Source organism: Abramis brama (genome assembly GCF_963993115.1).
Source record: "Abramis brama genome assembly, chromosome: 6".
Lineage (NCBI taxonomy): Eukaryota > Metazoa > Chordata > Actinopteri > Cypriniformes > Leuciscidae > Abramis > Abramis brama.
In genome coordinates, this window is record NC_139968.1 from 26,643,674 (window position 1) to 26,668,887 (window position 25,214).

A 25,214-nucleotide genomic window follows, 5' to 3' on the forward strand; every position below is an offset into this window, starting at 1 on the left:
AATGAGAAAATCAGATCTCTGCGGACCGGTAACTGTCCCGCATTGTGTTAACAACAGCTGGTCAGTGTTCACTCAGCATCCGGCTAATGAGCCACCTGGATACATTTATTTCCCTTGTATGGAGTTTTGTTTGGATTTGTATCTTTTTACAAGACTAACATGAAGCAGAACGCTCTTCTATGATGTCTGGGAATTCACTTGTCTGATGTTTACTTACACTGTAGGTTTTATGTTGTGTAACCTATTATGCAACTTGAATTTTCTCCAAATGGGATTTCTGTTGATTCAATCATGCAAACAAGCAAGATCCAACATTGTGTGAAGGGTAAAAATGATCCATGGAATCCGCTTACCTTTAAAAACAAATGATAAAAATGATTACATTAAGTAAAATACAAACACACCAAAGATATTAAAGGCACAATATGTAGGTTTCGCCGCTAGAGGTTTGCTTATTAAAAGCAATAACAAAAAGCGTAGCTTGATGACACCGTGAATGAGCGTGGAATCATGGGAGTTGTTATCTTCACCTCAACAGCCGATGTAAACCAATCCGAGTAAAGTTTTATTAACGTTACAAAGGTATGAAGCAGGGCGAGGCAGAGTCTGTGGGAGCAGAACGAATGCTAATGAGACACCAGAGCGACACACTGGTCTCGAGTCCCATGAGGAGCTCCGGAGCTTTAATTATGCTTATGTGCCGCTGACGGCTGCTGCCGCTCCTTTCCTTTGGTTGTTTATGTTTATTTTACGATTAAAGTTACGTTAAACGTTAGCCGGTTCCCGTTTCCTTCTTCCCTGAACTTGAAATTCACATTATTTTATTTCACTCTAATAAAACTGACACAAGTGCTGAATTTCTACTCATGCAGTCACTTTATTTGACTAATTAAAATTGCGAGGTAACGCAGCGTCAGAACAATCATCCTAAAAATACATTTGAGTGTGTTGACAGTTATGTTACGTTACTCACACACTGCAGTAATCTAGATCGATATGACGTCACTGACAGGTAAAGCAATTACATAGGCCGTTACACTGGTTAAAATATATTATATTAATATAATAAATATTAATAAATATTTTAATCCAAAAATCGTACATATTGTGTCTTTAAGCATTTACTAATCATCACTTTACCTGGACACAAACGCAGAGAAATCTTTAAATTCAACACCATCCACAACAATATTGAGCTCTGTAACTCTCCTGAGAAGAGCATCATCCTCCTGTAAAAAGATACTGAGAGTTAAACAAGATCATAAATAATCTCTTTAGCCTTCACTTGGTCTGCGTTTACGCATTTATTCATTTACCTGTCATGAGACTGAAGGCTATTGGGATTTCCGTGACTCTCTCCTGGAAAAATCTTTTTTGTTGTGAAGACTGTAACGCAAATCTGCTCTCACATCTTTTAATGCTTTAAACAACGGGTCAAATTTATTCTCCACTATTCTCATGGTAAGGATGAAATTTAAATAAAACTTAAATTTTACTGAGACTCATATTTAGTTCAAACACAAATAAAACCACCATCTTCAGAGACACATCTTGATCTTGATCTTCCCACAGGCTGCCAGTTTAAAATCACAATTTTTAAGAGTGCCATCAATCACCAACCAACAATTCTGTTCTAAATGATTTAATGCGCCAGTGTAAATGTTTGCTGTGCCTCAAAGAGATGTATTTATGCTTGTAATGAAGATTTCAGCGAAGCAAGCAAGAAGAACTACTAAAACTTTAAATGCTGAGTCTAATCCATAAGAGACATTTTAAGACCTACTGCATAAATCTCTGATGTTGAAATAAAGTCATGGTCAAAATGGAGGCAAGCTGCCCTCTAGTGTTGAGTAAAAGAAAAGAAAAAGGTACAGAGTTCATCACTGGTTGTAATAATCTAACCATGAAGTGGATGGAGTTTAAATGTTTGTAAGGTGTTATGTGAGAATCTCAGTATTTAACCACGTTTTCTGAAGAAAAAATGTAATGGTGCTTGCCAATACAAAAAGTTATGATGCTGATCACTTACCTCACTTTTTAACAAGCAACATGATTTGAGGCATCATACAGACGTGTGAAATACTTATGATTAGGGGTTTGTTTAAATCTTTAACCATAAGTATGAGCTTTAGGAAGCACCACTAATAATTAGAGAATAATACCAAATAGTAACTGATCTACAGCATTTTAAAATGTACTTCGTAAGTGTTATGTATATTAAACAAATGATCACTAACGATTTTCAAACGGATGGAGGGCTGTGCATGTCTCAAGTCCTAAAGTATGCAATCATTATACACTCATCTGACCGGAGGATTTCAAATACCCTGCTTTGTGAAGAGTTATTCATTTTGCGTGCATTTTGAAAGGGTATATTCATTTGAATAAATAATACTTGTGCTAAAGTGCAGGCATAAATACTTAGTGATTTCTTTGTACCTGAATCTCAGTCACAGCTAATTCGACCTGGAACAACAGTACGCTGCAGTGACCTGCAAGTCTGAGCTGCTGTACAAGTTTTCTTTCACCTGAAGAGACAACAGAAGTTAATAACACTTAATTGCTTTTTTATAAATTAAAATTATAAAATTGTAATAAATTATTTTTGTATTTAAGAGCAAAACTTCTAAATATGCCTGCAGGTCTGACAAGTTAATCTCACTTTTGTGTAACGTCTTCACAAAACACTCATTGAGAGCAATCCCGTTTATTTCCGTCTGTCGTCTGAGGTCTTTCTCCAGTTCTCTGACTTCCGTGTGGAGTTTTGAAAGAGCGCGTTTATGTGCTCCTCCACCTCCTCTTTCCTCACAGACTGACTTTCTGAAAGAGAAATAAAAAAAGTGTTGAAACTTCACTGTAATTAATTTAGTCCAAATCCTCAAGTGAACCATTTTCATTGAGGTTCTCCTACAAAGATTTCACACCACAGGCAGACAGGGTGTTTATTTTTTGTCCATTTCACAGTTTACGCTGCTATATGACACTAAACAAAATCCAAAGAAAGGTGCTAACAGTTCCTCTTGTAGTCGATCTCCATGCTGTATGAAAATGGACCGTAAAGTCTCCTCCTGTTCAGCCTCCAGCATTTCAATTTCCTGCTGGAGCATCTGGATCTCTTCCTCATATTTCTGCTCCATGATCTTCCTCAATCTACTAAAAAGGAATTTATGAAAATACATAGAGAGAAAGAGAGAGTAATTATGATACACAATAAGGTCATCATTTATATAATGACATTATGTAAACATTTGCATACCAGTATTTTTAATATGATGCAAAGGTTATAATTAATCAGCTCAAGACACAAACCTTGGAATTTAATTTATCTAATTAATATTAATAACATATTTCAACAAAATACATAAAATACGGAAAGTAATTTCACAGCAGTTCAAGTCAAAAACGCTTTTAATTAATTACAAACGGACAAATAATCCTACAGCTATCTATATGTTAATTATAAACATTTATATAGTTTCATAACGATGTTTTGTTGTAAATCAGATGACAGGAGCTCGATTTGACAATAAAGCATAACGTTAACGTTAACCATCAATCAGAAGAGATTTCACTGACGTAAAAATAATAATAATAAAATAAAAAGTTACGGTACAAATCTGTTTGTTATGCCTTATATGGACTTAATACCTCATGTAGAACTTATATCAATCTTAAAACCGAATGTTTAAAGGAATAAACTTACTTTAATATAATCCTGAAGGTAAACAGCTCGACTTAGACTTTATGATTCTGACGGATTCAACTATATCCCGCGTCAATGCGGAACATACCAAATGAGAACTGGATGGGTGAACCATGTCCAAAAACAGCCTCAAACATTTGCATGTTCATCTAAATAGTATTATTATGAGGTTACTTTCTTATAAACCCATTTATTACTGCGTGTAATTCATTCTGTATAGGAGAAATTGGACATTTGTGTAATACTGATAATCTTTACTCGGTGAGTATATTTTGCAAATGGAACTTTCCATAACGTTGCGTTACATTCCTAAACGGAACCGAAGAAACGTCCATGGTGTCACAGCGGAACAGTTAGAGTGTAACATCAAAATGTACATGTGAATCTTTGGCATGATCGTAAGTGTGTTTTGAGTTTACATTAATACTATATTCTTCCTCGGGGAATATTTTAGGAACTCTTTAACTATGTATGTTAAAGTATGGCATTGGGGAAGTTAAGATCATACAGTTTGTACTTCTGTAATAATCATATGTCCATGTGTCTCATGTTTTTAAACATAATTTACATAATTTGAAAATTGTTGTAGTTGTATTTTTTATTATTTTTTTGCAATGCAGTTCAAATATTTTATTTTTATTGAAAAAGATTCTGCTTACGTTTGTGTTCAAGGCAAATAGTAAATTTGATACTGATATACATTTAGTTATATTCCTAAGTTATACCCTTGCAAGGTGGATATTATATAAAAATGATATATTGAATAATTTATTCATAATATTGAATAATTGTAATTATAGAATCTTTAAAGTGGGAAGGAGTTTTGTTATGCCTCCTTGAGCAACAATTATTATTTGTAACATTTTGTGATAATTGTAATTGTGTGCAGTAAAGCTGTTCATTGTTCCTGACAAAAATCCTCCAGGTTGTTCTTTTGCCTCCCAGCATGCTCTGCAAGCCGCACATTTGAGTTTTTCCCCACAATGATTATATGAAATTGAAGCTTTGTTACGGTCAAGTCTTGTAGATTGTAACAACTGTATACTATGCATGTATCTTTTAAAGTCTGCCTGGGATGGAGACTTCTGTATGTTTAGTTATGTGTGTTTTGATGGTATACAGAAGGGTTTGGTTGCGTGACATCTGGCCATGAAGCGGTTGTACATCGGAGGTCTCGGCCACACAGTGTCTGAGAAGGACCTCAAAGACAGATTTGGAAAATTTGGGGATGTGTCAGATGTGGAAATTATCAGAAGGAAAGATGAGCAAGGTAGGAATTATGATGAAAACCAAATTAACTGATTTTGAATTTCTTTCTTCTTTTTTTTTACATTCACTGGGTACCCATTCAATATTATTCAGGATTTGTGCATTATCTTTGTGATCTGTTTGCAGGATCTCCTCTGAAGACATTTGGCTACATCAACATAAACATCACAGATGCTGAATACAAAAGATGTACATGCATTTATTTAACATTCAATTTTACTTAAAGAGTGTTGCTGTGTCATGCAGTAATTCAATCTGTGCATTTGTTTTTTATACAGGTATAGGTGTCTTAAATAAATCCACATGGAAAGGTGGAACTTTGCTCATTCAGCTGGCAAAGGAAAGTTTTCTACATACGTAAGTGTGTGTGTGTAAATTTGGCTGATATATATTTGTGAATTGTTATACACTGCCATAGGTAAAAATAGGCAGATGCTTAAGAGTCTATGATTGGATCATTATTGCAGTTTCTGGCATGTTATATGTTTGGCAACAGCTCTTCTAACTATAATTGATGGAGTGTGTAGCTTTTAGTTTCTTAAACAACCATGTAGGAAGACACATCATGGCCATATTCCAAGATGACAATGTCAAGATGCATCAGGCTCAATTTGTGAAAGAATGGTTGGGAGGGCGCGTGAAGAATCACTTTCACACATGAATTGAGTCTAGACCTTAAATTCTTTGAAAGCCTTTGGGATGTGCTGGAGGAGACTTTACAGAGTGCTGGACTCTTGCATTGTAAATTCAAGATCTTGACCAAAAACTGATGCACCTCTTGATGGAAATAACATTACAGCATTTAAGGTCTGGACTCAGAGATGCCATTTCATGTGTGAAAATTATTCTTCATGCTCTCTTCAAACCATTCTTTCACAATTTGAGCCTGATGAATCTTGACATTGTCATCCTGGAATATGGCCATGACATGTCTTCCTACATGGTTGTTTAAGAAATTAAAAGCTACACACTCTGTCACTTAAGGTTGGAAGAACTGATGCCAAACATAAAACATGCTAGAAACATAATAATCAATGCAATAATGATCCAATCATAGACTTTAAATCTACTTTTCTTTTGTCAGACTTGCTGAAGAACGACAGCAAATGGTTGAAAAGACCAATACCCCAAAGATCATCCCTCAGGATAAATTAGTAGACTCACTTAAAGCAGCCGGTGTTGAAAATTTCCACATGAAAGCTGCTGTTCCAGGGACAGAAATTCCTGGGCATAAGGTCTGTGTCCATAATTTTCTTTAGCTAGGAACATTCGTCAAGTTGTAAAAATGTCCTGATGCTGATTTAACATTGGTTTTGTGTTTCTCCACTCTTCCAGGATTGGGTTGTGAGTAAATTTGGAAGGGTCCTTCCTGTCCTGAATCTCAAATGTAAAGGAAAAAGCAAAATATCCTTTGTGTTACTATTCTATTGGTTTTAAGGAAGATTTACTTAAAAACTGCAGATATGCTTGCATGTGTAGAAGTGCCCTTTTGCTTGTTGCTTGTTTTGGTTGCTAAAAACTTTTTTTGAAGTCCATAATCTATAAACAGCAGCTGCAATTTCCAAGCTACATTTTTGCATTGAAAAGTGGATTTCTTTTTTTTTCTTTTTTTATGTCATCTTCACTTTTTCTTGTCTGCTCATATTGTTTTGTTTTTTTAGTGCAGTGTCATCTTTTTTCAAAGTTGTAGATCTGGGATCATAATACAGAACAAAATGTCATGGTTTCCGAATAGTTCATAATCTTCCCTTAACTCTTGAGTACATCTTCAAGTATGATCCATCCAAACACTGCCATAACATAAAGAGACTGGAGACTGCGGACGACGTCACATCAGTGTCCAAGCTGACATGGGAGATGGAAGGTGGAGATGATGAAATCAGTAAGAAAAGGAGAGGAGAGTTTCCAAAGCAGAAACCGTGTCCCAAAAGATCTAAAGTAGACTTGAGTTCATTTCTTAGCAATGTGGCTCAGAGCAATAGAATTAATGCGGCTGCCATTGGAAACGAGAAAAAAGCGGTGATCCAACAAAACGGACTCTCAGGAAAACAAAGACCTGTTGTTAAAAAGCCAGTTTGTGTTTTGAACAGTGATGCTGACTCTGAAGATGAAATCAGGATGTTGGTTTCTCAAGAACATTCGAGGAACCCAAAACAAACCTCTGCAGAGGATGACGATGACAACCTGGAGGTGGTGGGAGATGATTTTGTTGTTAAATCTAATGCTTTCTGGGGCACAGCGGAACAAGATGGTGAAAAATCGCTACTAACTACTTCAAAAGAGGATGAGGATTACGATTCAGCGGACACTGATGAAATACTAACCCAGAGAAAGACCCAAAAAACACAAGTTGACCAAGATTCCCCAACAAAATCCAGTAAAAACAAATCTTCGTCTGAATCTGACGGTGGTAGCGACGAGGTATCTGATGATGATGTTAGCATAGATTCTGAATATGAAGCCATGATGGGGAAATGCTGCCGCTTAGAGCTCTCCCTAGCAGACTTGGAGCAGCTAGCTAAAAACACAGAGGTGATTTCAGATGATGAAAGTGTAGAAGAACCCAAAGAAGAAATCAAGACCCCAAGTGCACCACTCAAAAGAAGAGGTATTAACCCTGAAGATATTCTAGATTCGCTTTTTAAAGGCTACACCCCTGACAAAGAAAGTAAGAATCCGGTGACCAAAGTATCTCTTCCAGCTTTCATTGGAACAAAGGATCTCTTTGGAGGTCCAGAGCCCATCTTGAAAAGAGTCGCTCAGAGTATTGACTGTGAATCTCCTAAAAGACTCAAACAAGACCTGAATTACGAAAAGAAAGACCTGAAAGAACGGAGCGTTTCAGAAGATGCGAGTCAACCACAGTCTTCAACCCGTCCATCTCAACAAAAGCTGTCCAATTTAAAGGTACAATCAACCTCAAAGAAACTTGAGAACCAATCATCAGAAGATGATTCTTCTAGTGAAGAATCGGAAACCAGCGAAGAAGACGGCGAAAGTGCTGAAGTCGTCACCTTAAAATCTCCAGTGACACAGTCGGTAGGTACCATCCCTGAAACCAAACTGAAGACTGTTAGCTCTAACAACTCAAACACCCCAGTCAAACCCAAGAAGACGAATCCCTCCAGATCCTCCAGTAGTGACTCAGAGAGCAGCGAGGAGGAAGATAATGAAGATAGGTCTGAAGTCATCACTTCTAAAACGTCCTCAGTGACACCATCAATAAGAACCAACCCTGAAACCAAACTGAAGACGGTTAACTCAAACATCAAGCCCAAGAAGACGAATCCCTCCAGATCCTGCAGTAGTGACTCTTCTAGTGAGGAATCGGAGACTAGTGATGATGAGGAGAAGTCCAGACCTCAGCCAAAGGATTCCAAACCAGTCGTTTCAAAGAAAGTTCAGGAGAAAGTTGAGCCGCATCCAACAGTTCTTCACGCAACTGTCATAGATGCTCAGAAACAACAGAAGGACAACCAGAAACGTCTTGCAGCGCTGGAGCAACGACAGAAAGAGACCGAACAGCAGAAGAAACTCATTCAGGGGGCTCTTTCCAGCGTGGTGAGTAGAACTATTGTATAAAACTAGTCCATACAGCTTGTACTCTGTACTTACATCGTCTGAATATGGTTTATATGAGGAAAAGGCAGAATTTTAAGGAATTCCCTATGCATCTGTACCATATTGGTTATTGGTCTATTTTAGATTTTATTTTATTTTTTAATTTTGCAGATAGCCCTGTGGCTATCCCCTCCCCTCTCTCTCTTTTTCATTTTTCATATTGTACATTATAATGTTGTGATGTCTAAATTCACATGTAAATTTTAAAATGATTCATTTTAATTTTTAGTCTTTTATTTTAATTTATTCACACAAAATAGTATGTCATTTTAATATTGGCCATTTCTTATTTTACAATATTCATGAATTAATTATACAGAAGAAAAAAAGAGAATTCCTGCTCAGTATTAAAGTTTGCGAAACATTATAATAATTGTAAAAAAATTAAAGATTTTTTGATCACATGACCTTCATCAGCTTACAAACATTGTTTGACTGGAAAGTTGTGTGAGAAAAAAAAAAAAGTGTTTTTCAAGCTTCAGTAGTGTGCAGATTTTTTTTCTTTTGTTTTTAGCTTTTGTACTTTTTTGTTAATTGATTTCATAAATGTTTGACTGGCCTGAATATTAATATCATTGCATCCCTAATTTTAAAGTCATTTTCTTTGAAAACTTGTCTTTTAGTGCCACTTACTCTAACATGATCTTTTTCAGGACAAGGTGGAAGCGAACAAAGGCAAACACATTGTGTTTGATTCTGATGAAGAAGAGGACAAAACCACAAACAAATCAGAAGAGCAACCAACAAGCCAGAAAAAAAGCCTTTTTGAGGATGATTCTGAACCCGATGATCAACAAGCGTCCACATCAAAAGAAAAGGCAAATATGGACCAAGATTGCAATTAGAAGTTGAACTCTTTGAGTTGTTCTTCATGCTCTTTGTGTTTATTTTCATCATAATTCTTCAGGAGAACAAAAAGCCAGGTTGCAACAAGCTGTTTAACAGTGAAGATGAGGATGATGGTGCTGAGGATGATCGTTTCCAGATAAAGCCTCAGTTTGAGGGCAAAGCTGGACAGAAGGTTTGGATTAAGACTCTCTTTCAGGATAGAGAGATTTTGTTTAGTTCGTTTGAATTCTCATTCATCTTTCTTCATTTGTTTTCAGCTCATGAAGCTGCAGGCTAGATTCGGAACAGATTCGAGATTCCAGATCGATTCGAGATTTCTGGAAAGCGACGATGAGACTGAAGAAAAAGGTAACTTGTGATTTGTGATTTATTTGAGTATGTTCTTGGACCTAAATGTGGTTGATGCAAGAATTATTCAACGGTTTCAATCTGTTAAACTTCAGATGCCACGGCTCCAGAAAAAGATGCAGAAAAAGAACTTCTTGAAGAGAAAAAGAAAAGTCTAGACATCCTCCAGAGCATTTTAAACACAAGCATACAACCGCAAAACACCAAAAAGAGCAAGACATTCAAGTATGACTGTATTCAGATGTTATTTCTGCACACATTTTTTTCTTCAAATGTTTTTTAAAGAGTTTATGTACCTTGTTTGTCTTTGCAGAGATGTTTCGAGCCTGCATTACGACCCAACACAAGAGGAACACGCCGCTTTTGAGTCCAAGATCGAGCAGCCGAAGAAAGAAAGGTATTATATTATGAACACTATTTTAGTTAACTTTGCTCCTCAAGGCGTCATTTAACATTTGCGTTTTTGGGGTCGTACAGCAAAGCGGCAAGACGAAAGAAACGTGAAGAGGCTGAAAAACTCCCTGAGGTGTCTAAGGACATTTACTTTGAGGTGGCGGCGGATTTGAAGGAGGTCTTCGGGATGTCCAAAGAAAACCTGGAGGAGAAGGAGACGGTTTCATGGGACAAAGAGGCAGAAGAGACTGAAGATATAATGACGCCAATGGAAGTTTCCTTCACTTCTAATGTTGAAGCCTATGAAGACACATCAGGCGGATTCAAGTTCTCCTTCTTTGGCGAGGACGCCGCTGCGGAGACGGCGACTAAGACAGGTGCATTGATCATTTACATCGTTTCATCTAGTTTTATTATCGCTAGATTATTGGATTTTGCGAAAACATTGGTTTATCAATCGTTTTCGTTCAGGATTGCTGTTTGTGTTTATTTATGCAGCTTCTTTTTTATTGTTCTGGAATCACTTTTACATTATACAACATTTAACAGTTTCATGTTCAAGTATAAAATGACTATTTTCTGGCCAATCAGACGAGTACAAAATAGAGAAGTTAAAAGGAGCCAAGTTCTCTTGGCAAGTGGACCCTCGTTTCCAGGATAGCAGTTCAGACGAGGAAGGCATGGATGAGGTTGAGGAGGACCAATCCGCTTCCAGCAAAATCACTGAGTAATTATATTATGATTAAAATTTGTATCTGTTTGTTAATCTTTTCAAATATTTGCCTTGTAGAACTACAACATCAAATACTTAAACATTAAATGAAGTACAAATATAGAAGATCTCGCTCTCTTTCAAGGTCTCTAATCAAACAAGAAAAAAGCTAAGGTTTTCATACAGTATATCGATACAAAATATCGATATTTTTGATTAAAGTTTTGAACTTTCATTTATATTTTGTGCAGAGAACCAACACCATCAAAAAAGAGGTTTTTCTTTTTCCATCAAGATGACGAACGGTTAAAAGGTGAGAATTAAACTGTTTTTCTTTATTAAAGGGTTCATTTATAATCCTGACAACTTAAGATGTTCATGATCAATTAAACATTAACAGCTATATTATATTAACATTTAACAACTATAACAACAGCATATTTGATGGATTATTCATGCCTGTGTGTGTGGGGGTAAATTAAAATGGGTTTTTATGTTTTTTTTAAATCGATGTACCTTTTGTGCAAAACTTTTTTTATTTTTTCATCAGAGGGGCCGGGAATGTTCTATAGAAGTGGAAAACTTGGAGACCAGAGGGAAGCCTGGGAAGAGAAGAGGACGTCACTCAGAGATGTACTTGATTTGTATAAGTGATTCATATGGAAAAAATTAATAATATACATTTTTTATTTCACTTCAAACAAAGCTAAATGTGTCCTTGTCCCTCCCACATTAAACTATGTTAAGTAAAATGTAAATGCACATGTAAATGACATTAAAATGCATTAGAATATAGTATGTACATATTGTTATTATTAATAATATGTGCATATTATTAAAATGCAACATTTTATGTGCAGTCTCTTAGCTTGAAAAAGAGTGTGGGCTCCTAGTTTACCATATTTTAAAATGGTTGTTTGACATTTGAAAGTACTGATATTTGTTGAGCGGTTTTTATTTATGACATGAAGTTACAGCTGTTTTTCCCCCCCAACAGGAGTGTCGCAAGAAACACAGAGATGCCAAAAGACGGCAGAGGCCGTCGCTGAAGACCTGAACAATTCTTACGGAAAACAGGTTTTCAAAGACGTTGTTGCACCCATTCATATTCTGTTTAAAAGCTGTAATTTATTCTTCAGATTAACAGCATCTAATGCATATTCCCTTTGTACGATTGAAACATGTTTTCGATTGAATAAATGTTGGTTTGCACCACTAGAGGGTGGTGTGATGATACGTTCATGAAGCAGGCTTCAGTGTTTGTTTTCATTCCTCACTCACTTTCTCCAAACCGCAGAATCAGCCCACGGAGTTGTTTTGTCAAAAAACAACTTTTGTGCTTTTCATGTTTGCTCGTGCCGCAAGATCATTTTGTACGCTCTGCCCTGAAGATCATACAAATGTTTAATGAAATGATAGGAAACTTTTTTGTGGTTAAAGGCATTCTTGCATCTAGTTTCTCAGGAAGTATTGTTCATTAGCTGCATTTTACATGTGGGGGAAAAGGCCTGTTTGTATGTGTGAAGGTGACTGAGAAAACTCTTCGGCCTTGTCTTAGTTACCATTTTGGCTAATGATAGTGATATTTGACCCCTAGTGTTTATTCTTACCCTTATCTGCAGACTCAAGCAGTTTCCACTAACTTGTGCAAAAGGGCCTTTAAGATTTCTTTATTTGATTAAAGGATTCTTTAATCGTAATAATTTGGGTTAAACTTTGCATATGTGTACAAGTAATATATATATATAACTATAGGTGTTGTAAACGGTCTCTTTTTTCCGTTTGTAATCACTTTTTGCTTTATTGCAGTTCATTTAAATTAGAATAGTGTTTGTGGGTGAATTATAGCATGTCACACTCTTTAGTTACACAAGTTCAGGTCAGTTGGCACTGGAAGGTGTTTAACGTCAGTCTGTGCGAAGGCCAAGAATGAAACGTTGAAGTGCAAACATCTCACACTCTTATTTTCGTCTGCTGATGAAACCCTTAATAAATCTAGAGGAACCGTTTGGCTCTGTCCTGCTAGTGAGTGTGTATTCACGAATATCATTGTTCCATTGACTTTGTGTTTGATTGACAGTGGTTTTGATCTCTATAGGAATTTCGGCACATCCGCAGGTCTGAACTATAGACGTGAACACTGTGTTCAGTGCATAAACAGGACGCTGCGGTTTCCAATTTCACTGTGACATCACAGCTGGTGTCTATAGCTCATGAAGGAATGGAGCAGCTGTTCTGCAGTGACATAAGTCCCCTGAAACTGCCATTTTGTTTTGCTTAAGAACTTATATGTCCTTTTTTTGGCCATCAATCTTTATAACACGTATTAACTTGGGGACTTTCTAGAGAAAATAAAGTGGTACTGTCATGACGCCAAGATGTTTTGGTAAAACTTTACCAAAAGCTTTCATATTATTATCATTAGTTAAATAAACTAAGAATGAGTAATATTTAGAAAAAATAACCATGGTTTTATAGTAGTAACCATGTTTTTTTGTTTTTATTTGTATTAAAACCATGGTAAATTTTTGTATTATTAATCTTAGTTGATGTTTTTTTGACTGTTTACCATTTGTTTATCCACAGTTTTACTACAAAAACCATGGTTAAACTATGGTTAGTGAACCTGGTTAATTTGTCGTTACCATGGTTTAACTACAATAACCATGTTTTTTTGGTTTTATATGTAGTAAAACCATGGTTAATTTTTGTATTATTAATCTTAGTTAATGGTAATCTCAATTTACTAACACTTTAATCCAGAGTTTGTTACCTATTATTAACAAAGGTTCATAAATGCTAAAAATATACTGCTCATTGTTATTTTATGTTAGTTAATGCATTAACTAATGCTAGAAAATGGGACCTGTGTAAAGTGTTACTGATGTTTGAGTGATTTTTAGCATGTTGAAAGATGTTGAATGTGCTAGTTAGCATGATGTCGCCAGTGTGTTTCAAAAGAGCCCACAAAAAGTCTGTGATTTTCTGGTGTCTAATTATTGCTTGATTTCATCCTTCAATATATGTTTGTTGGAATTTTTTTTAACCCGTTATAAAGTAGCACATCCGTCAACAAAACACATGATCTGAAAAATCATTCATGACTGTATGAAAATATAAGGTTCTTGAGTTGCTATATGATTCTGTGGAGATTGTCAAGCTCTTGATGTCACATACAGGTTCCTCTGATTAGCATTTTGGTTTATGTGTCCTTTAAAGCAGCAGTAGCCTGCCTATATGGTTTTCTAAAGAGCTAGCAAATACAGTTCTTTGTGTAAGTTAAAATCATTCTCCAGTGACATCAGGCTATAAACATTTTTTGGTTCTATATTTTTAAGATCTGATCTCACATTTATAGTCCCAGGCACTTTGGGTTGCTAACTGTAAATGCTAATACAATGTGAATGAAGGGGTGGTAAACCAACAACTCTTAGCCTATTCATTCTCCATTTAAACATTAATTCAACACAGTCAAGTTCATTTTAAAGTCTCTTTCTTGTTTTCACACCAGTTAACTTCTGTTAGAAAAGATTAGCAAGCTGTTTGACTGATATGAATGAATGCTGGAGGTTTTTATTACAAAGGGAGGCTTATTTCTGAGTGGGAAGGAACCAGAATGCGCGATGGTTTGAAATATTTACACTTTACTTTGTAAATTCCAATCATAGTGAGAATAACTTCCACGGTTACAGTGCGCTAGCCAGCTCAAAAAGACTGTCACGTGACTAGCCTGTGCCTGACTAGAATAACAGCCCTTCCCCCAAATGACACACAGACACACATGCCTGCAAGTGTAAACTGAGAGGTTTTACACATACATTGAGCTGCTTTTGACTTTATGTTTTATATAAACATGAAATTAAGTAGATGTTTGAGTTTCTTACAGGTAAACCCCCTAAAATGTTAGCTTTAGCCTTGCTGGAATGAAAGTATGTTAGCCTGCAGCAACAGATGCTTTTGCGCAAGACTTTGCAATGATCCTCTGAGATTGCATTTACTCTGAGAAAAAACTCTCAAAAGTCTGTACTTTTCCATACTTTAAGGTCTTGTGTGTTTTCCCCCCAAACACTCCTCCCTCTGTTCCTCAAATCCCACCCTGTCCTGCCCACCAACTTCTCAAAGAGGACTTGTTTGGATCTATAACTATTACTGTTCACAACCAGCGTAGGGGCTCAGATAACATCAGCGTCTTCCATGATAGGATGGGGCTAATATCTTCAACGGCCATTTCAAAGGCTACTTGCTCTCTGATTGGCTGTTGCTGTAGCTAATCATGTTAGTGTGTGACAGCAAGAATGTACACAGAGTCTGTTTATGCACTGAGAGAAATCAAAATCTCTCTCTCTCTCAACCCTCCTTAGTTTTACACAAACCATTTTGGCACAAAAATTAAATATGGGGGGAAATGTATAAAAAGAGGGAAAGTGGGTGGTGTCGACTGGCACTAAAATTAGCAGCATTCCAATATGCTTGTTGCTGCAAGCTGAGGTTTATTTACTCAAGGGCTTATAGTTAGTTAAGGGGTGTGTCGCTGTGCGCTGGAACTTGTTGCACACTAACAGAAAAGCTGAAAATGTTACTTTAAAACTTCAGTCTTAGGTTATGTGTGGGTTGTAAACTTTTACTGTACACGTTTTAAGCAGCTGGTTTGTGAGCATTTAAAATGCACTTAAATTTATGCCAATTTACTGTGCAGACACCATCATAATTTTTACTCTTTTGTTTGACTTTAAATAATTACGATGATCATCATGAAGCATCTGTTTCCTGTGGAAGAAATTACAGATGAGTCATTTAGAAAATGCCTAAAATATCCAGGAACCACACAAACACCTATAGTGAAACTATTCACATTAAAACCAGTTAGTAAGCAGTAATGTGCACTACAGTTATATCTAGATATGGTTTAGAGTAAATCAAACTAAATATGAGAACCAGTGATGCTTCAATTAACACTGTCTATAGGAAAACACCTGAAAATATTGAGGATTCACCTAACATTCCGTTCATGCCGTCAGATTGTTTCCTAAGAATCTTAGCGGTTCATTTATAGAAGTGAGAATCACAATATCCATAAAATGACGTCAACTGCAGCTGGGAAGAAAATCACTGAGGGAGAATCCAAAATGGCAGTGTTGCCTTCAGGGCATTGTTACTGATTGTTTCGTTGACTGAAATAAAATAAAAATTCTATTTAAATAAAATTTAATACAATAAAATAATGAAAAAGGAAAAACTTGAACTTAAAGAAAATTAGAAATGTTGCCTTGGCAATTAGGCTAACTGAAATGAATTAGAAGTTTAGTTAATATTACTAAAACTGAAATAAAAAAGTAATAAAATGACAAACACATTTAATTACAATTAAAATGAAAACTGAAAATATGAAAGTAAAAGCTAACTCAAAAAAATACAAAAATAGTATACATTCTAAAAATGTTTGTAAAAAATACAACCCAGGTACAGTTATAATGAAGGAATTTTCTGTATTGATTTTTTCACAGGTGTTTTATTGGTATATTGATTTGTGCATTGCACTGGGTTTTAAGGTTGAAGGAAATGTCCATAAAGAACTAGATGGTAATTTTCTGACAGGACGTTTTTTCCACGGATTTTTTTCTTGGAGTGTAAAAGTAATGATGAATCAGGAAAACCAGTCCTGATGTAATGTATAAAGGATATGTTCTTGGATACATGTTTTATCAGAAGTCGTATATTTCTTAATCAGTATTCATCCTAAACCGAGAGGATGCCCAAAGGTCAACAATTTCTTCATCTTTGACAGTGAAAAAACACATTTTGCTTTCAAAAGCTGCTGCATTTTTGACAAAAACAGGTTGATCAAACAAACCCCAGTGCTCAAACCACTTCAGGCTGACAGAGACGATCATCCGCATGAAACAGGGCTGTTTGTGGTGCATGCTTTGCTCTATATTAGATGTAGGAGGCCCTTTATTGTTAGAGACATCTGTGAAGGAGAGGAGAGGATATAGAGGGAAAAGGAGGGGGCGTAAAACATGAAGTGCAGCCTTTGGGCCTGTTAGGAGATTAAGCTACGTGCGAGAGGAAGAGAGCTAGTCAGCGGGAGGGAGAGAGTCGATTGGGATTGAGTGCTCTCTTATATAATTATCTCGCTGAATAATCCTGCTCGCAGTCTCTTTAGCAGCGGGGGAAGGGAACGGACTCGCATTCACAGTCTGTGGGTCGTGCCTTCACCTTATCTGCTGTTTGCTCAATGCTGCATTTGTTGCTATTTTAGAAAATCAGATCTTGGTTTGCGCTGCGTGGACGTTGTTGAGCTAAAATAGTCCACATTTACAACTACATACATGTATTTGACAGACACTTCTATCTTAGTGTGACCACAGTGCATTCGAGATACATTTTTAGCCGTTAGCACTATAGCATTTGAGGCTATGCTATATGTGAGCATAATCACAGCTAAAAGAGTTGCTAGCTACACTCTTTATCCATAAATATGTACCTTATTGCTTAAATCAAGAACTTTTCATCTCTACACAACCATATAATCATTTACTCTAGAAAATAAGTCTAGCTACTGTAGCTAAACTTGCTAACCTTCTTGCTAAAGTGCTTTGTGCACACAGGATGTTTCAGGCTGACAACTTTTGGTGTGGTTAAAACACTCCACAACCTGACAATATGCTAGTTGTGTGAAGTATTGATAACTTGCTGAGCAGGTCAAACAGTTGTGAGTCAAGCTGACATGCCTTCTTGGTCTTGCATGTCATGACATGTCATAAGAAAAGGACACTGCAAAAAAGGATTTTCTAACTCAGTATATTTTCAGTCTAATTAGTTAATGTTTTCATACATTTTTCAGAAAACAAGACTTATTTCTTAAGTAATGTTTCTTCTCAAGATGTCATATCTTTTTTTAGATAAGTGCAATAGAAAAACAAGACAAAATAGTAAATAAGAACATAGTTTTTTACAGTGGGCATTATTGTGCGCCACTTGCACCTAAAGTTTTCAACATGGGTCACAGATTTGTTTCTATTGCAAAGGCCTTTGAGAGGAACCCATCCCCCACAAAACACACACATCCACACCAGCCCTCAACTGTTATCGGGCTCTTGGACATTTAAAGGTATAGCGCATATTTATTTTTAATGTAAGAATCCATGTAAAGTTTTTCAGTTTTCACTGTAGTATTTGCCTGTACAGATTTTTTTGCATTCCCCTGTCCAAACCGCTGATGGAATGATCTATAATTAACAATAGCAACCAAAGTACAATTTGTATTTGCTTATTTTGCTTTTAATGTTTTTTGCCCCAATGATTTTAAACACAAACGATATATTTTGCCAGTGACAAATTTCAGATAAACTTAGGCTATATAGATTTCAATGAGACATGCCAAGTGCAGTTAAACTGTTTGCACTACAAACCAGTATGTTTATAATTACGACAAAGGATTAAATAATATGATAACAAATACCATTTTGCAATATCAAGCAGCATAAAGGACTGTTTTTGTATAGCTAACAGAACTGGAAGCGAATGATGCAGTGTGTAAAGCTGTTTGTGAATATAAAAGTTCTGCAAAGTTTTAAAGATCAAAGACAAGTTATTGTCTTCTAAAAGAAAGAATCGATTCTGAACTGCTGAAATGAGTCATCAGCAATTCCAGTCTCAGTTCCTGTTACATACCTATTACGTACATAATAATGTACGTAATAATATTTAATTTTTTTAATAATGCCAGCCTTTGGTTTTCATTTGCTTGCCCATGAACAACATCTACTTTGACCCGTCCTCAAACTCTGTAGTTGTAGCTGAGGCCAGGAGGAGTTTGATTTGTGTTGTCAACATGTCGAGAAGACGCTGTTTTCAGTGCTGCGAATCCACTTTGCTGCACTTCAAAATTAGGAGAATTTAAGCTGCAATTGATATGGAAAGAACGATGCCATCGTTACTGTTCAATGTGTACAATTGCTGAGGAAGATCCGGAGCTGAAATTCAGATATATAATGGCGTTTAGTTTCCGACTCCTGCTGCAAGCGGTCGACGAATCACAACAGACTGGGCCGTCTGACCAATCAGAGCAGAGTAGACCAATCACAACAGACTGGGCCATCTGACCAATCAGAGAAGAGTAGACCAATCACAACAGCCTGGGCCATCTGACCAATCAGAGAAGAGTAGACTAATCACAAAAGACTGGGCCATCTGACCAATCAGAGCAGAGTAGACCAATCACAACAGACTGGGCCATCTGACCAATCAGAGAAGAGTAGACCAATCACAAAAGACTGGGCCATCTGACCAATCAGAGAAGAGTAGACCAATCGCAACAGACTGGGCCATCTGACCAATCAGAGAAGAGTAGACCAATCACAACAGACTGGGCCATCTGACCAATCAGAGAAGAGTAGACCAATCACAAAAGACTGGGCCATCTGACCAATCAGAGAAGAGTAGACCAATCACAACAGACTGGGCCATCTGACCAATCAGAGAAGAGTAGACCAATCACAAAAGACTGGGCCATCTGACCAATCAGAGTAGAGTAGGTTTTCGGGAGGAGGGGTTTAGAGACAACTAACCGTTTTCAGACGTGAGGTGCATGCTGCAATGTATATTATGAGAAAATTAAAGTGTTTTTTGACCTTTGATGCATGTAAACCTTTTGAAGGAGACCATAAAAACAAAATTAGGAACCTTTCAAATAGCATAATAATGGCACTTTAAAAAATAAAGTTGATAAAAGATTTTTACAAAGTTTCCTAAGTTTACAAAGGCTTTTTTTTTATAATGTGAGAAATCTGGCACAATAGAGAAGCAGGTATTATGGTAAGGGTAATTTTTTACTTTATTAGGTATTTCACTATATGAATATTAAATACTTTTATGAAAGATAAAGAAAAGGAGAACAAGGCATGCATGGAGGGCCAGGTTTGACATCACGTATGTTTACTAAAGTTCTAGCTCTGCTTGACTTTTAGCAGTCGTCATCCCGTCTTCCCCTCCTCCTCCTATCTCATTATCACATGATCAAGATCTTCTGAATCAGATCAGAATCTTCCTTATTTCAGAGTGTATCAGAATTCTATACTTCCTTTTCAGAACGGTTATCTAAAATGGCATTGACAGAATGTTTATGGCCTGAAAGAATCTTTTTTCATTAACTTTTAAAAGTATTCCATGTAGGTTCTGAATCAGTATGAGGTCATAAAACCAATATGAGGTCATAACAATTATACACAAATTATAAAGATTATGCAAGACACTGCCGAGGCATGTAACCTGTCCGTTTACAGTGTGGGAGCATCCTCTAAATGTTATATCATATTTATTTGACAAAATGAGTTGGATGTTAAACCACTTTGTTTACTGATTAACTCCTCAGCCAACCTTGATGAACCACAAGACACATTTGATCTGAACACCTTAAGCTCTGGTCAAAGGGCGCAGCTTTGCCTCATTCAACATGAACGCCCCTGAAATCTTGTTCCTGGCATAAGGCATTTTTAATCTCGAACTAGTTGGTTAATGTGTGTGTGTTTGAATAGAAAAATAGATTTAAAAGTTTTATTTAATGCCTTGAGAAAGTTTTCTTGCATCAATGTTTAGATTCAAATTGATATTAATGTTTAAGAGTGCATTTTTAGAAGCTGCAACTGGTCACCAAATTTCCATTTTTATTAATTTACAAGAGTAAATCTGTGGATACCTGTCAAAAACATGCCCATGCCACATTTCATTACAAAAACGAAGTTATATTTCGCTTCTCTATTTTGCTTAAGGAAAATGCAGCCTGTTTTAGGACCGAGTATTTTTTTTTTAAATTTGCATTATTTTCATGACAGTTAAACACATTTCCTCAAATTCTCATTACTGTAATGGATAAAGTAATGGATACTAGTGAAACATAAAAATATTTATATATATTTTGATATAATATTTGTTATACTGTCTTTTATTTATGCAAATTGAAATAAAACCATTGTAGGCATATTTATTTTTCATTTAAATTAAATTACCAAAAAAAGCAAAATTACAACATCCAAAATGCGATAATGAGATAAAAATTTGTTTGTCATGAAAATAATTACAAAATATAAAAAAAACCTCTTCATGATCCTCAATTTCCTTTATGCCAAATATACATTATGTTTTTTTAAGAAATATTATGTATAAATGATGAGGTCATAAAAATTGCAAGTAAAATAATTTATTTAAAAATGGTTTTAGACTCAAGACACTCCTGCCATGTCAACTACCCGAAACACTCCTAAAATCCATTTGAAAGTCTCTTTTCCCATCTTAGTGAAGTGTTTATTTCTTTTATCGGCAGTTAAAGGGCTAGAAATGGAGTCGGGGGATTGAACACACAATCCTGTAGGTTTGGCTGGAAGAAGTTGCACCACAATTATCTGACATGCAGTTGGCAAGCTGTGCAGGAAAGGGGCTGAACCGCTGTTGATCAAAACACTCGGGGTCTATTCATGAGAAAGATTTCATCTGAGCCTTTTTATTGAACCTTTTTGCATTTTTATTGACTAGCAAGGCTTTAAATTTCCTTATTAACACATACACAAGACTAAAGATGATAATAGGTCTCATTGTGTGCTCCAGGATGGAAACCCAATTAGTGACGCAGATTATACGGTTATATAGAGGCTCTTTTGCACACACACCTTGTCTCATGAGCATTGCTATTGTTCTTGTGTCAGATCTTCAAGAGCCAGTACTGATGTACAGCAGGGTGTGTATGTGTGTGCTGGAAAGAAGAAAAGGTGCTTCTTAAATGTTACGCAGGCATCGTATTTCTGTCATGCGTCTCCTTTCATGACCCCAAAATATTTGGATAATGCCATTCTGTAAAATGTTGTTCGGTTTCAACAATGCAACTGTAAACGATGCAAATTGTGAATAATCATCTTAGACAAGTCATTCTGATATTTGCAGGTTATTATTCATTGAGCAAAACGTATCCAAAATGTAAACAGTGAATAAAAAAATATAGACAATGTGTAGCAAAATGACAATTTATTATGAAAAAAACATTCACATAGGGTTTAGTTTTGCAGTACAAACCGCTGCTATGTTTGTCATGAGTGATCAAATGATCTTGATGGTGATTGGCTGGCTGGTCTCACTCCTACTTTGGACCCTTTTCTCCCCCCCCCAAAACAGACCAGTCATAATACATCACAGAACAAACAAACAAAACAATGTCTTGTCACATTGCAATCGACAGATTAAGTTGTGAAAAACAGTTCAGAAACCACCGTAGTGATGATGTAAACGTGTTACCTGTGGCAGGTGTCTAAATACATGGTGCCACAGTGTCACAGAATTCTTTGAAGTCCCTTTGCATGAAGCCTTCGCTTTGCATCACGTCGTCTTCTGATGGGAAATACTGCATGCTATCCTCTTGATCGAAGCCGAAGAAGGGAAACGGCTGGCATTGCTTCATCTGACGTGCGTAAAATGTGGGTGGTGAAGGCAGATCTGGACTGTCCAACAGTGCGCCTCTAGCGTTTTCCAGCACACCAAGGTACGAGTCCATATCCGCAAAGTCCATTTCGCAGTCGGACCCGCTGTCTGTGCCAACTGAGTCCGATCGCATATGCATCATCTGATATTTCTCATGCATGAGGAACTGGTTGGTGTTCCTGGGCGCCCTCATGCCAGGTGCTCGGTTGCCTTGAACATTGGCAGGACGCAATGAGACCACAGTGGTAGACCACCGAGACGGTCTCGCACGATTTCTGCGCATTTCTGGACAGTGCGCCTTTCTTCCTGGCCTCCTTCCCCATTTGTGCCACTTGTGTTTACCACCTCCATTGCTTCTCCTCAACTCGCTCTTGTGTTTTTCCGTCTCCTTGATGGAAGGTCTGTTGCCGTAGACCTCCAATTGGCATATCATGCCCCTTCCACACATTTTCTCAGTGTCTAGCATCAGCTGTAGGACGCTCTCACATAATCTGGAGGGCAACAAAGGCTGTTTCTTCTCCTTGATTAGGGGTTTTGGTTACTCGTGCCTTTCTACACGAATCACCCCCTCAGTCGTCTACCTTTTTACTTTCTTTTCCGATTTTTTCTTTGTCACTGGCTTTAGATGGCACATAGCCTGGCGCAGTGCCCTCTGTATAGGCAGCTTGACTCGCGTGTGGCTCTGATCTGAGATCAGTCACACCCCTCCTCAGCTTTTCCGAGTAACCAGTGTCTTTTTTGCCTCAGATTAAAAGCAAATTCGTTGTTTAAATGTCTAAAGAGTGTAAAAAATATGTTTGTAGTTTGTTTTACTTTTGGTTAAATGCCAACAAACTACGTTTTCTGCCCGTACCTGACTAGCTCTTGTCTCGAAATGACAGTTGACATCTACAGAAATCAGCGTCTGGTGTGATATTTATAGTGTTGGGGCGCTTCAAACCCCATCGAAGGCATAGGGGCGTTTCATTCTTTCTTGAGGTAAATTATTTCAAATATGCTTATAATTTTATCTAACAGCATCCTATATATGCTAATTTATTCTTCTATTTTCAATATTTTAAAACAACATCTATTTTTACGTGAAGAGTGTCGACAACGCCGTCATTTCGTATTCCGAAAATTTTCCCCCTCCGCGATCGGAATGGTTTGCTCCTTCCCTGGGCGTCTTCGCAGCTGCTGTTCCAGGGTCAGTTTTTGCTGTCAATCCGCGTCTTGACAAGAACGCTAATCTGCCCCTAGATCAGTTGAGAAACGTCATAACGACAAAGAGAGCGTATACGTGATGTATGTGAAAGATGTGAGGACAACAAACTAATGGCTGTCGTATGAACGAGTAGTTCTCTTTTTAGTCGTTATGTTTGTTTCTCAGTTCTCTTTTAGGCTATTCACGAAAACGCACTCTCGTTTTCCTTATTAGGATAAGAAATGCACTATATGTATGCATATGAACACATTTTCTGTTTATTTATCCATATGACTAAGATTTTCCATCGATGTGGCATTTATTGTTTAATCGAGAGTCTAAAATGAGTGAACCGCCTGAACAATTACTTACTATTTTGTAGTAGGGACAATCACTAAAATGCTTAGTTTCTGACCTAACGGCGCAAACAAACACACACTTTTTTTCTTCCATTCGACCAGCCTCGTCAAACCTTTGAATAACAAACAAAGAGGAGGAAAAGGCACTTCCTTAAACGTTAGTGGAGGATTAAAGCACTGATTTTCTGTATTAAACCCACATCGAGCTCGACGAACCGAGAAAAAGATGGTTGCCTTCAGCCTGACATGAATAAATAAATAAATGAACGAGTGAATGCATTCAATGCATCAGTGATTACACGAGTGAGTGAGTGAACTTCAGGGAAAAGACAGACAGACAGACAGCCGGATGGATGAATGAAACGGAGATAGGAGTATAATATAGTTTGTTTTAGATAGATAGATAGATAGATAGATAGATAGATAGATAGATAGAACAAATAAGAACGTTCTGGGAACCAAAAATGTTTGGGATCTCAGTAAACTTAGCCTTACCAGTCCTTCTTTGTTGCTGGATTTCTAAATGTGAGCTGAATACCTTTAATAAGTAAATAAAATGTATTTATATAGGCCTATGTCATAATAAGTTTTATTAATAATAAATAATTTGTGCAACAGTGATTGTGTTAGTTTTCTTTCTTGAAATAATGGTAGCTAAACTATTAATAGGTATTATATTATAAATTGTATATTGTTATATTTTATATTATTAAAAATAATACTTTACCTTTTTTTAAAAAATAAATTAATTTATATACATAAATATGAAGAATCAATCAAATTATTCGATTAACAGAATTGTAACAGAGTTCTTACAATTCATACTATAGGAGTTCTTTATGATTATTTATTTAGATTGTATGTATTTTTTTTATGTATTATTGGTGACAAGTCACTGACAACCTATTCCTTGTCTCTGAAACCCCTAGGGGTTCATAATGAAATTGCAGGGTTTTTGGGATTGTTATTGAAACACAACTCATCACCGTATGTTTTATGTACAGTGTTTGATATTAATATCTATCATAATATTACTTTACGCTGATATAAAATAAGATACAAAGAAACATAAATGAATTGTTCATTATATGTATTAAATATAAGCCCATTACTTTATATGTTAGTGGGTACATCGTAAAGTAAATAGGGGAATCTCACTGAATTCACCCTAAAGATCACTGAAATCATATTGATATTTATTTGAGTTCTGCTGACGATGTAATGCATCATTTTAGTAGTAACAGCCTCATGCGATAGGGGGCGATAAAGCTCTCTCTGTGTGTGAGCGCCGCGGCCTGTGAGAAATACGAG

At 36.5% G+C, this 25,214-nt stretch overlaps 2 protein-coding genes across 3 annotated transcripts in view; one reads left to right on the forward strand and one right to left on the reverse strand.

The window, feature by feature from the left end:
- cenpp (centromere protein P) overlaps positions 1-3,826 on the reverse strand; it is a 46,328-nt gene extending 42,502 nt beyond the window's left edge. Inside the window, exons 1-5 of one of the 2 annotated variants that reach the window (XM_084115996.1) lie at positions 3,704-3,826; positions 3,013-3,150; positions 2,663-2,820; positions 2,440-2,528; positions 1,141-1,229 (exon numbers count right to left, since the gene is read on the reverse strand). In XM_084115996.1, the coding sequence (XP_083972122.1) occupies positions 1,141-1,229; positions 2,440-2,528; positions 2,663-2,820; positions 3,013-3,137 (461 nt within the window). In that variant the 5' untranslated portion in view covers positions 3,138-3,150; positions 3,704-3,826. Of the gene's footprint in view, positions 1-1,140; positions 1,230-2,439; positions 2,529-2,662; positions 2,821-3,012; positions 3,154-3,703 lie in introns of both variants that reach the window. The other variant, XM_084115995.1, reaches the window with a different exon arrangement.
- A 182-nt stretch (positions 3,827-4,008) lies between these two features.
- nol8 (nucleolar protein 8) lies at positions 4,009-12,141 on the forward strand. The gene is made up of 17 exons (XM_084116378.1): positions 4,009-4,101; positions 4,826-4,973; positions 5,099-5,161; positions 5,251-5,329; positions 6,057-6,207; positions 6,308-6,376; positions 6,737-8,533; positions 9,247-9,411; positions 9,501-9,614; positions 9,700-9,790; positions 9,886-10,015; positions 10,104-10,187; positions 10,268-10,560; positions 10,775-10,910; positions 11,147-11,208; positions 11,446-11,528; positions 11,893-12,141. The coding sequence occupies exons 2-17, from the start codon at positions 4,853-4,855 to the stop codon at positions 11,950-11,952; spliced, it is 3,498 nt and encodes a 1,165-aa protein (XP_083972504.1). The 5' UTR covers positions 4,009-4,101; positions 4,826-4,852; the 3' UTR covers positions 11,953-12,141.
- The last annotated feature ends 13,073 nt before the right edge of the window (positions 12,142-25,214 follow it).

Coding starts and splice junctions, on each gene's coding strand:
- nol8 (XM_084116378.1), top strand. CDS start 4,853: ATGAAGCGGTTGTACATCGGAGGTCTCGGCCACACAGTGTCTGAGAAG. Junction 10,561..10,774: donor GGAGACGGCGACTAAGACAG/GTGCATTGATCA, acceptor CTGGCCAATCAG/ACGAGTACAAAATAGAGAAG. Junction 10,911..11,146: donor GCTTCCAGCAAAATCACTGA/GTAATTATATTA, acceptor TATTTTGTGCAG/AGAACCAACACCATCAAAAA.